This window comes from Bombina bombina, chromosome 7 (assembly GCF_027579735.1).
Source record: "Bombina bombina isolate aBomBom1 chromosome 7, aBomBom1.pri, whole genome shotgun sequence".
Taxonomy (NCBI): domain Eukaryota; kingdom Metazoa; phylum Chordata; class Amphibia; order Anura; family Bombinatoridae; genus Bombina; species Bombina bombina.
In genome coordinates this window covers 588,593,142-588,606,724 of record NC_069505.1, presented here as the reverse complement: position 1 = coordinate 588,606,724, position 13,583 = coordinate 588,593,142, and the positions used below count along the sequence as shown (strand labels likewise).

The 13,583-nt window shown below is 37.1% G+C and overlaps 1 protein-coding gene across 1 annotated transcript; it reads left to right on the top strand.

Annotated features, from left to right (window-relative positions):
- The first annotated feature begins 10,192 nt into the window (after positions 1-10,192).
- On the top strand, positions 10,193-11,134 carry LOC128636124 (olfactory receptor 5V1-like). The gene has a single exon (XM_053689184.1). The coding sequence runs from the start codon at positions 10,193-10,195 to the stop codon at positions 11,132-11,134; it is 942 nt and encodes a 313-aa protein (XP_053545159.1).
- Positions 11,135-13,583: the final 2,449 nt, after the last annotated feature.

Below are 13,583 nucleotides of genomic sequence, written 5' to 3'. Positions count from 1 at the left end.
TGATTTTAACTTGATTTGGGATAGTGTAACTTCAGAACTCTTGTTAACTGTTACATTTAAAAGTATAGCTAAACTCATAATAACACTAATATTTTTTTGTTAAATGCATAAAACGTTTTAAGAGATCAAAGGTCTCAGAGCCTTTTCAGAGAGATAAATACATATGCATGTATATATATATGTGTGTGTGTCTGTGTGTACTTATGTATTTATGTATTTATATGTATAATTATGCATTTACAAACATATATATACATATAAACATATAAATACATATGTACATACATATAGACATAAATATAAGTTAATTGGAGCCCTTTGCAATTAAGTAAATGAAATCTTAAAAACAATATTTCTGCAATATTCATTTTTAATAAAATAAAACTAACGGCTAGATTTGGAGTTTGGCGGTAGCCGTGAAAACCAGCGTTAGAGGCTCCTAACGCTGGTTTTAGGCTAACTCCGGTATTTGGAGTCACTCAAAAAAGGGTCTAACGCTCACTTTTCAGCCGCGACTTTTCCATACCGCAGATCCCCTTACGTCAATTGCGAATCCTATCTTTTCAATGGGATCTTTCTAACTCCGGTATTTAGAGTCGTGTCTGAAGTGAGCGTTAGAAATCTAACGACAAAACTCCAGTCGCAGAAAAAAGTCAGTAGTTAAGAGCTTTTTGGGCTAACGCCGGTTCATAAAGCTCTTAACTACTGTACTCTAAAGTACACTAACACCCATAAACTACCTATGTACCCCTAAACCGAGGTCCCCCCACATCGCCGCCACTCGATTAAATTTTTTTAACCCCTAATCTGCCGACCACCACCTACGTTATACTTATGTACCCCTAATCTGCTGCCCCTAACACCGCCGACCCCTGTATTATATTTATTAACCCCTAACCTGCCCCCCACAACGTCGCCGCCAGCTACCTACAATAATTAACCCCTAATCTGCCGACCGCAAAGTGCCGCCACCTACATTATAGCTATGTACCCCTAATCTGCTGCCCCTAACACCGCCGACCCCTATATTATATTTATTAACCCCTAATCTGCCCCCCTCAACGTCGCCTCTACCTGCCTACACTTATTAACCCCTAATCTGCCGAGCGGACCGCACCGCTATTATAATAAAGTTATTAACCCCTAATCCGCCTCACTAACCCTATAATAAATAGTATTAACCCCTAATCTGCCCTCCCTAACATCGCCGACACCTAACTTCAAACATTAACCCCTAATCTGCCGACCGGAGCTCACCGCTATTCTAATAAATGTATTAACCCCTAAAGCTAAGTCTAACCCTAACACTAACACCCCCCTAAATTAAATATAATTTTAATCTAACGAAATGAATTAACTCTTATTAAATATATTATTCCTATTTAAAGCTAAATACTTACCTGTAAAATAAATCCTAATATAGCTACAATATAAATTATAATTACATTGTAGCTATTTTAGGATTAATATTTATTTTACAGGCAACTTTGTAATTATTTTAACCATGTACAGTAGCTATTAAATAGTTAAGAACTATTTAATAGTTACCCAGTTAAAATAATTACAACATTACCTGTAAAATAAATCCTAACCTAAGTTACAATTAAACCTAACACTATACTATCATTAAATTAATTAAATAAAATACCTACAATTACCTACAATTAAACCTAACACTACACTATCAATAAATTAATTAAATACAATATGTACAAATAACTACAATAAAATAAACTAACTAAAGTACAAAAAATAAAAAAGAACTAAGTTACAAAAAATAAAAAAATATTTACAAACATAAGAAAAATATTACAACAATTTTAAACTAATTACACCTACTCTAAGCCCCCTAATAAAATAACAAAGACCCCCAAAATAAAAAATGCCCTACCCTATTCTAAATTACTAAAGTTCAAAGCTCTTTTACCTTACCAGCCCTGAACAGGGCCCTTTGCAGGGCATGCCCCAAGAAGTTCAGCTCTTTTTCCTGTAAAAAAAAACATACAATACCCCCCCCAACATTACAACCCACCACCCACATACCCCTAATCTAACCCAAACCCCCCTTAAATAAACCTAACACTAAGCCCCTGAAGATCATCCTACCTTGTCTTCACCTCACCAGGTATCACCGATCCGTCCTGGCTCCAAAATCTTCATCCAACCCAAGCGGGGGCTGGCGATCCATCATCCGGTGGCTGAAGAGGTCCAGAAGAGGCTCCAAAGTCTTCATCCTATCCGGGAAGAAGAGTAGATCCGGACAGGCAATCATCATCTTCCAAGCGGCATCTTCTATCTTCATCCGATGAGGACCGGCTCCATCCTGAAGACCTCCGACGCGGACCCATCTTCATCCGGCGACGTCCAACTGAAGAATGACGGTTCCTTTAAGGGACATCATCCAAGATGGCGTCCCTCGAATTCCGATTGGCTGATAGGATTCTATCAGCCAATCGGAATTAAGGTAGGAATATTCTGATTGGCTGATGGAATCAGCCAATCAGAATCAAGATCAATCCGATTGGCTGATCCGATCAGCCAATCAGATTGAGCTTGCATTCTATTGGATGATCGGAACAGCCAATAGAATGCAAGCTCAATCTGATTGGCTGATTGGATCAGCCAATCGGATTGATCTTGATTCTGATTGGCTGATTCCATCAGCCAATCAGAATATTCCTACCTTAATTCCGATTGGCTGATAGAATCCTATCAGCCAATCGGATTTCGAGGGACGCCATCTTGGATGACGTCCCTTAAAGGAACCGTCATTCGGCTAGTAGGCGTCGGGAGAAGAGGATGTTCCGCTTCGGATGGAAGATGATGGCTCCCGAAGAAAGAAGATTGAAGATGCCGTTGATAGAAGACTTCATCCGGATCATGGACCTCTTCAGCTCCCGCTTGGATGAAGACTTCATCCGGATCATGGACCTCTTCAGCTCCCGCTTGGATGAAGACTTCAGCCGGATCATGGACCTCTTCAGCCCCCCGCTTGGGCTTGGATCAGGACATCGGAGGAGCTCTTCAGGATGGATCGGTGAACCTGGTATGGTGAAGATAAGGTAGGAAGATCTTCAGGGGCTTAGTGTTAGGTTTATTTAAGGGGGGTTTGGGTTAGATTAGGGGTATGTGGGTGGTGGGTTGTAATGTTGGGGGGGGTATTGTATGTTTTTTTTTTACAGGCAAAAGAGCTGAACTTCTTGGGGCATGCCCTGCAAAGGGCCCTGTTCAGGGCTGGTAAGGTAAAAGAGCTTTGAACTTTAGTAATTTAGAATAGGGTAGGGCATTTTTTATTTTGGTGGGCTTTGTTATTTTATTAAGGGGCTTAGAGTAGGTGTAATTAGTTTAAAATTGTTGTAATATTTTTCTTATGTTTGTAAATATTTTTTTATTTTTGTAACAGTTCTTTTTTATTTTTTGTACTTTAGTTAGTTTATTTCATTGTAGTTATTTGTAGGAATTGTATTTAATTAATTTATTGATAGTGTAGTGTTAGGTTTAATTGTAGATAATTGTAGGTAGTTTATTTAATTAATTTAATGATAGTGTAGTGTTAGGTTTAATTATAACTTAGGTTAGGATTTATTTTACAGGTAATTTTGTTATTATTTTAACTAGGTAACTATTAAATAGTTCTTAACTATTTAATAGCTATTGTACATGGTTAAAATAATTACAAAGTTGCCTGTAAAATAAATATTAATCCTAAAATAGCTACAATGTAATTATTATTTATATTGTAGCTATATTAGGATTTATTTTACAGGTAAGTATTTAGCTTTAAATAGGAATAATTTATTTAATAAGAGTTAATTAATTTCGTTAGATTAAAATTATATTTAATTTAGGGGGGTGTTAGTGTTAGGGTTAGACTTAGCTTTAGGGGTTAATACATTTATTAGAATAGCGGTGAGCTCCGGTCGGCAGATTAGGGGTTAATAATTGAAGTTAGGTGTCGGCGATGTTAGGGAGGGCAGATTAGGGGTTAATACTATTTATTATAGGGTTAGTGAGGCGGATTAGGGGTTAATAACTTTATTATAGTAGCGGTGCGGTCCGCTCGGCAGATTAGGGGTTAATAAGTGTAGGCAGGTGGAGGCGACGTTGTGGGGGGCAGATTAGGGGTTAATAAATATAATATAGGGGTCGGCGGTGTTAGGGGCAGCAGATTAGGGGTACATAAGGATAATGTAAGTAGCGGCGGTTTACGGAGCGGCAGATTAGGGGTTAATAATAATATGCAGGGGTCAGCGATAGCGGGGGCGGCAGATTAGGGGTTAATAAGTGTAAGGTTAGGGGTGTTTAGACTCGGGGTACATGTTAGGGTGTTAGGTGCAGACGTCGGAAGTGTTTCCCCATAGCAAACAATGGGGCCACGTTAGGAGCTGAACGCGGCTTTTTTGCAGGTGTTTTTTTCAGCTCAAACAGCCCCATTGTTTTCTATGGGGGAATCGTGCACGAGCACGTTTTTGAGGCTGGCCGCGTCCGTAAGCAACTCTGGTATCGAGAGTTGCAGTGGCGTTAAAAATGCTCTACGCTCCTTTTTTGGAGCCTAACGCAGCGATTCTGTGGACTCTCAATACCAGAGTTATTTTAAAGGTGCGGCCAGAAAAAAGCCGCCGTTAGCTACGCGGGTCGTTACAGACAAAACTCTAAATCTAGCCGTAAGTATTTAATGTAAATATAACACATTACAATGTTCTTAACAAAGAGATATATGTTCTATGTATTTATAAATAGTTATTCCTATATATATCTGTATATATCTATACCTATATATAATCCTAAATATTTATAGCTATATAAGTCATGGTCGCTATATTCTAACTTCAGCTTTTTGCACGTTTCAGGTTAGCTCTCATGCAAAAACTTTTTACTTTCAACTAGTGCTGTCCGTCACGCAAAAAGTTCACTTCTAGCCGAATTAACGCACGAGTGGGAGAGATAATTAACACTCCACTCGTAATCTAGTCCTTAATAAGAAAGCATTCTGCATACGGTTTTGTGCAGGTTATTCTATTAACAGTATAAAATACAAGACAATATATAAAAACCCATAAATACAATAATATTAATGGAAAATAAAGCCATTTAAAAATGGGAGTACACAAACATAAACAATATAAAAAGCATTATTTTATTTCTATGACTTTAATTATCAAAAATTATTCAAATAGCCTATTTTGATTTCAATTATTTGCTTCATGTATTTTAATGCAAGTGATAACTTATACTTGTGCAATTAATAAATTTGCTCTCATACGGCTAGATTTGGAGTTTGGCGGCCAAGGGGGTGCGTTAGCTACGCAGGCTTTTTTTCTGGCCGCACCATAAAATTAACTCTGGTATTGAGAGTCCAAAAAAATGCTGCGTTAGGCTCCAAAAAAGGAGCGTAGAGCATTTTTACCGCAAATGCAACTCTCGATACCAGAGTTGCTTACGGACGCGGCCAGCCTCAAAAACGTGCTCGTGCACGATTCCCCCATAGGAAACAATGGGGGCTGTTTGAGCTGAAAAAAAACCTAACACCTGCAAAAAAGCAGCGTTCAGCTCCTAACGCAGCCCCATTGTTTCCTATGGGGAAACACTTCCTACGTCTGCACCTAACACTCTAACATGTACCCCGATTCTAAACACCCCTAACCTTACACTTATTAACCCCTAATCTGCCGACCCCGCTATCGCTGACCCCTGCATTATATTATTAACCCCTAATCTGCCGCTCCGTAAACCGCCGCTACTTACATTATCCCTATGTACCCCTAATCTGCTGCCCCTAACACCGCCGACCCCTATATTATATTTATTAACCCCTAATCTGCCCCCCTCAACGTCGCCTCCACCTGCCTACACTTATTAACCCCTAATCTGCCGAGCGGACCTGAGCGCTACTATAATAAAGTTATTAACCCCTAATCCGCCTCACTAACCCTATAATAAATAGTATTAACCCCTAATCTGCCCTCCCTAACATCGCCGACACCTAACTTCAATTATTAACCCCTAATCTGCCGACCGGAGCTCACCGCTACTATAATAAATGGATTAACCCCTAAAGCTAAGTCTAACCCTAACACTAACACCCCCCTAACTTAAATATAATTTAAATCTAACAAAATTAATTAACTCTTATTAAATAAATTATTCCTATTTAAAGCTAAATACTTACCTGTAAAATAAATCCTAATATAGCTACAATATAAATTATAATTACATTGTAGCTATTTTAGGATTAATATTTATTTTACAGGCAACTTTGTAATTATTTTAACCAGGTACAATAGCTATTAAATAGTTAAGAACTATTTAATAGTTACCTAGTTAAAATAATAACAAAATTACCTGTAAAATAAATCCTAACCTAAGTTACAATTAAACCTAACACTATACTATCACTAAATTAATTAAATAAAATACCTACAATTACCTACAATAAAACCTAACACTACACTATCAATAAATAAATTAAATACAATTCCTACAAATAACTACAATGAAATAAACTAACTAAAGTACAAAAAATAAAAAAGAACTAAGTTACAAAAAATAAAAAAATATTTACAAACATCAGAAAAATATTACAACAATTTTAAACTAATTACACCTACTCTAAGCCCCCTAATAAAATAACAAAGACCCCCAAAATAAAAAAATGCCCTACCCTATTCTAAATTAATAAAGTTAAAAGCTCTTTTACCTTACCAGCCCTGAACAGGGCCCTTTGCGGGGCATGCCCCAAGAAATTAAGCTCTTTTGCCTGTAAAAAAAAAACATACAATATCCCCCCCCCCCCCAACATTACAACCCACCACCCACATACCCCTAATCTAACCCAAACCCCCCTTAAATAACAAAGACCCCCAAAATAAAAAAATGCCCTACCCTATTCTAAATTAATAAAGTTAAAAGCTCTTTTACCTTACCAGCCCTGAACAGGGCCCTTTGCGGAGCATGCCCCAAGAAATTTAGCTCTTTTGCCTGTAAAAAAAAACATACAATACCCCCCCCCAACATTACAACCCACCACCAACATACCCCTAATCTAACCCAAACCCCCCTTAAATAAACCTAACACTAAGCCCCTGAAGATCTTCCTACCTTGTCTTCACCTCATCAGGTATCACTGATCCGTCCTGGCTCCAAAATCTTCATCCAACCCAAGCGGGGGCTGGCGATCCATCATCCGGTGCTGAAGAGGTCCAGAAGAGGCTCCAAAGTCTTCCTCCTATCGGAACAGCCAATAGAATGCGAGCTCAATCTGATTGGCTGATTGGATCAGCCATTCGGATTGAACTTGATTCTGATTGGCTGATTCCATCAGCCAATCAGAATATTCCTACCTTAATTCTGATTGGCCGATAGAATCCTATCAGCCAATCGGAATTCGAGGGACGCCATCTTGGATGACGTCCCTTAAAGGAACCGTCATTTGTCGGGAGTCGCCGGAAGAAGAGGATGGATCCGCGTCGGCTGCTTCAAGATGGACCCGCTCCGCACCGGATGGAAGAAGATAGAAGATGCCGCTTGGATGAAGATGTTTGCCGGTCCGGATGTCCTCTTCTTGCCGGATAGGAGGAAGACTTTGGAGCCTCTTCTGGACCTCTTCAGCACCGGATGATGGATCGCCAACCCCCGCTTGGGTTGGATGAAGATTTTGGAGCCAGGACGGATCGGTGATACCTGGTGAGGTGAAGACAAGGTAGGAAGATCTTCAGGGGCTTAGTGTTAGGTTTATTTAAGGGGGGTTTGGGTTAGATTAGGGGTATGTGGGTGGTGGGTTGTAATGTTGGGGGGGGGGTATTGTATGTTTTTTTTTACAGGCAAAAGAGCTGAATTTCTTGGGGCATGCCCCGCAAAGGGCCCTGTTCAGGGCTGGTAAGGTAAAAGAGCTTTTAACTTTATTAATTTAGAATAGGGTAGAGCATTTTTTTATTTTGGGGGTCTTTGTTATTTTATTAGGGGGCTTAGAGTAGGTGTAATTAGTTTAAAATTGTTGTAATATTTTTCTGATGTTTGTAAATATTTTTTTATTTTTTGTAACTTAGTTCTTTTTTATTTTTTGTACTTTAGTTAGTTTATTTCATTGTAGTTATTTGTAGGAATTGTATTTAATTTATTTATTGATAGTGTAGTGTTAGGTTTTATTGTAGGTAATTGTAGGTATTTTATTTAATTAATTTAGTGATAGTATAGTGTTAGGTTTAATTGTAACTTAGGTTAGGATTTATTTTACAGGTAATTTTGTTATTATTTTAACTAGGTAACTATTAAATAGTTCTTAACTATTTAATAGCTATTGTACCTGGTTAAAATAATTACAAAGTTGCCTGTAAAATAAATATTAATCCTAAAATAGCTACAATGTAATTATAATTTATATTGTAGCTATATTAGGATTTATTTTACAGGTAAGTATTTAGCTTTAAATAGGAATAATTTATTTAATAAGAGTTAATTAATTTCGTTAGATTTAAATTATATTTAACTTAGGGGGGTGTTAGTGTTAGGGTTAGACTTAGCTTTAGGGGTTAATACATTTATTAGAATAGCGGTGAGCTCCGGTCGGCAGATTAGGGGTTAATAATTGAAGTTAGGTGTCGGCGATGTTAGGGAGGGCAGATTAGGGGTTAATACTATTTATTATAGGGTTAGTGAGGCGGATTAGGGGTTAATACATTTATAATAGTAGCGGTGCGGTCCGCTCGGCAGATTAGGGGTTAATCAGTGTAGGCAGGTGGAGGCGACGTTGAGGGGGGCAGATTAGGGGTTAATAAATATAATATAGGGGTCGGCGGTGTTAGGGGCAGCAGATTAGGGGTACATAGCTATAATGTAGGTGGCGGCGCTTTGCGGTCGGAAGATTAGGGGTTAATTATTGTAAGTAGCTGGCGGCGACGTTGTGGGGGGCAGGTTAGGGGTTAATAAATATAATACAGGGGTCGGCGGTGTTAGGGGGAGCAGATTAGGGGTACATAGGGATAACTTAGCTGGCGGCGCTTTGCGGTCGGCAGATTAGGGGTTAAAACAAAATTTGAGTGGCGGCGATGTGGGGGGACCTCAGTTTAGGGGTACATAGGTAGTTTATGGGTGTTAGTGTACTTTAGGGTACAGTAGTTAAGAGCTTTATGAACCGGCGTTAGTTCAGAAATCTCTTAACTCCTGCTTTTTTCCTGCGGCTGGAGTTTTGTCGTTAGAGCTCTAACGCTCACTTCAGAAACGACTCTAAATACCGGAGTTAGGAAGATCCCATTGAAAAGATAGGATACGCAATTGACGTAAGGGGATCTGCGGTATGGAAAAGTCGCGGCTGAAAAGTGAGCATTAGACCCTATTTTCAGTGACTCCAAATACCGGCGGTAGCCTAAAACCAGCGTAAGGAGCCTCTAACGCTGGTTTTCACGGCTAACGCCAAACTCCAAATCTAGGCCATAATTTTTTAATTATATTTGTCTAAGTGTAATGCCTACTTATTGTATTAGTTTTTATTATTATTATTATTATTAATATTATTATTATTATTATTATATCAATTTAAGTATAATTTTAGATTTTACATCCGTTTTGGTCTTTTTTTTAAAATATATATATATAATTTTTTATTTTATTTTTTCATCATCTGCATTTTTTTTAACAACTTGGTACAGGTCCTTGAATATTTTTATTTTTATTTTGTTTTGATTACTCTTCAAATTTCCATACACATCTGTATAATATATATTTGTTTATCCTTTCAATTATGTCTGAATATTAAACAATTTAAATTGCTTTCCTTTTCTAATTTAAAATTACTAAACACTAATAAAGAAAGAGATAAATACAATATTTAATTATGAAAGTATATTATATAAGCCTGTCATTATAGTCACTATTTTTTCTTCTGCTTTCATAAGACTGTATTGACACTTATTTGTATAAATATTTTCTTGTTAATAATTTTTCTGTAAAATAAAAAAAAAAAATTGTATAGAAAATATTTATTTTAGGTTCAGGAAAATGTTGATTGGGAAACAAATTTATAAAACTTAGCTATGTTAACCTATAACAGCAAAATATCAATGTTTACTCTTTATCCAAAATCCATATTTAATAAAAAATAATGTATTTGTTTTTTGTCAATCAGGTCTATCTATCTATCCATCTACATATCTATATATGTATCTATCTATGTATCTATCTCTGTATATCTATACAAATGGAAGAGATGAATCAGACAACGATGACTTATTTTATTATTAAGGGAATTTCAGATGTCCCTCAGCTTCAGGCTCCAATCTTTATTGTGGTTCTGTTCCTCTATCTCATGACACTTGGCAGTAACATGACTATTCTTCATCTGGTCAGCCAGGATCCTCAGCTGCACACGCCCATGTATTTCTTTCTGGGCAACTTGTCTATGCTGGACATGTCCTATACAACTGTTACTTCACATAGGGTACTTGTCAATTTCATATCAGGACACAATAGTGTTTCTTATGTTTCCTACATTGTGCAATTTTATATATTTGCATCATTAGCAGCAAATCAGTTGTTGCTACTCACTGCTATGAGTTATGATCGCTATGTGGCCATCTGTAATCCGCTGTGCTATCACATGACCATGAGTCGTACAGTCTGTGTCCTGCTTTCTATTTTCTGTTGGGTTTTCAGTTTCCTAGAAAGCTTGCCTTATCTTGTTTTCTTGGCCCAATACACTTGTTACAGATCAAATATAATCAATCACTTCTTCTGTGATGTTGTACCTCTTTTGAAACTCACCTGCAATGACACCACAATATTTTATATTTTGATTTTCAGTCAAGGTCTGTTTATTACAGTTTTAACCCCCTTCATGCTCACCTTTATCTCTTATGTACATATCATTACTGCGATCCTGAGGATACGTTCTAGTTCTGGAAGACGTAAAGCCTTCTACACATGTTCTTCACACCTCACAGTTGTCATTCTTCTCTACGTATCTCTCACCTGCCAATATATAAGGCCATCTTCAAAAGACAATTTGGATGACAATAAGATGCTGTCTCTGTTTAATACTGCTGTTGTCCCCTTACTAAACCCATTGATATACAGCTTAAAAAATAAAGATGTGAAGTCAGCACTGAGACGTAAATTGACAACTTCTAAAACTTTATTATGAGTAGACACCACCACAACACAAAACACTCTCATACAGACTTACAGTTTGAGTTTGTGCTTCAGCCCTAGTGACATGGTTGTTCCCCAGCCACACAGTGGAAGATTATGTCAGCCTCAAACAATCAAGCACCAGTTTACTTAACTGATTTACATCACTTCAAACCCACAGGAGCTGCAGTGTCAACCTTAGACTGCAGAAGAGGTCAGGTAGCAACCTAATATACTAGAATAGATAGAAGCAATTTATTAAAGAGACAGATTGCAAATGAGCATTTTTCCAAGATGTTATGTTAAGTAGTTCAGAGAAGTTAGGAAAGGGGAGAGTAATGGGGGTGGGGGTGGAAAAATAAAGACTGGAGGAGAAAAAAAAGAGGGAGAAGCTTACAATCTATGAGGTCCTGCCAATTATTTAAACCTACTTCAAACCTACAAATCCAATCTGTAATCTCATGGCTGAATTCCTAAAGAATGAGGTACATAAAAAATAAATAAATAATTAAATAAATAAATAAAAAAAAGGTTATGAGAATCTGAGTGGTTTCCCCCATGATGCACATCCAATATCAAGAGATATTATGTTATTGCTAATTATTACATATTCCTCCACTGTTCAGACACATTTAATTCTGCATTATGAGTTCTTGGGTCCAAGATGGAAAGGAGTTATTACCCCAGTTTCAAGCAATGGGCAGCTTTGTGCCTAGAAGACAGATGCATTGATATCTAGAGGCTAAATGTGTATTCTTTAACTCTTTGTGAAAAAGACCTGTTGTTGATGTAAATAGATGGCACATGTTAAATGGTTGTCTCCAAAGAGGGAAATTGTATGTACATATCATTACTGCAATCCTAAGGATACGTTCTAGTTCTGGAAGACGGGATTCTGTGGTTGTTACAAGGTTTTACAGGGGTAAGGATTGCATATGATATCAACTTTTTGGCCAGACGTTAGATGTTTTGATATCTAGAGACCATAGGTGTGACCTGTACCTCTTGGTGAAAAAAACTTGTTGTTGGTGAGCTCCAGATGCTTGGTACAAAAAGATGGCACATGGTAATTGTTTATCTCCAAAGAGTGTAAAAAAAATAAACATGCTGTTGACCAGGTAGGGATTCTATGGGTATTGATTTTACAGTGTGTGTGTTTGTGTGTGTGTGGGGGCTATATATATTTTTGGCCATATAGGGGTCCTTTGTTTGTTACCGGGGGCATTACATTGGGGTTTATTGAATATGATGTTAACCATGTTGGGTTTCTTGAGTGTTGCAGGATTACAGTAGGGTGGAGTGCAAATGATGATGGACATGGTTGGGTTCTGTGTATGTTGCTGGGGTATTACAGTGTGGAAGATTACATATGATGTTGACCATGTATGAGTTCTGTGGGTGTTGATGGGATATTCCAGTGTGAGGATTACATATGATGCTGACCATGCATGGGTTCTGACCACTTCACTTTTCTCTTTTAGATATTTTTTATTTTTCTGTATCAAGTAAGTGCTGTTTAAGTTTAAATTAAAGCTAATTCAACATTAACAGTTGCACCTGTCATCCAATAGACATTGTTAGGATGTATTTTCTAACACCATCCAATATGGTGGAAGTCATTTAAGTGTGTTTTGCATACGCACAAAACCAATGTTACATCCAAATACTTTTTTGTGGTACCTAGTAAGCCACAAAGTGTTATCTGGGGATGTCTTAGTCTTTTAGTTGCCTGCTGAATTTGTATCTGAATGCCCGTGAGTTGCCAGACCTCTGCTTTACCTTGTCCATCCATCAGTTAAATTGGTTCTTACTAACTTGTGTTTTGTCAGACTACTACATACTGGCTGCTCTTCAGTCTGTACGTTACTTGTTGACTACTAAATTTCTGATGTTTCCGACTATCATTGCCTGCATTTAAATCCCACATCATGCGTCACATCATAGATTTAATCCAGAGTGTTGGAACAGTGTTATTTAGCCAAGACTTTTCTAGCCTGAAAACAATAAATATCGATGATTATCAATTGTTGAATTATGTCTGTTCTATTATTATTATTACAAATAAATATAAAAAAATAACAATAATCATTAAAGTACTTTACGTGATTTGCAATATTTTCTTTTTTATTGTGTTTTGCTCCTCCTTTTTTGGGACATGTTTAGGTGTTAAGCCAAACCCAATCCCTATTTCTATTTCACATTCAGCACTCTGAGTATGTTGCATAGCAATACGATGGTGTAAAAGTTTGTTTTATGCTTGCAGCCTTCACCTGTGATTGACTCAGCTGCAATAGTCAAGCACATATATGTAAACATGCAATAAACTAATTTACAACTATGTTTAGTTAATGTTTATATTTCCTTTATTATAAATTATTACTTCAATATATACTATTTAAGAATTTAATTTAATTTATATTCATATTTACTTAATATCACAGTCAACATAATTCTTAAAGGGA

What these genes read in the sequence shown, in the direction of transcription:
- LOC128636124 (XM_053689184.1), top strand. Translation starts at nt 10,193, where the DNA reads ATGGAAGAGATGAATCAGACAACGATGACTTATTTTATTATTAAGGGA.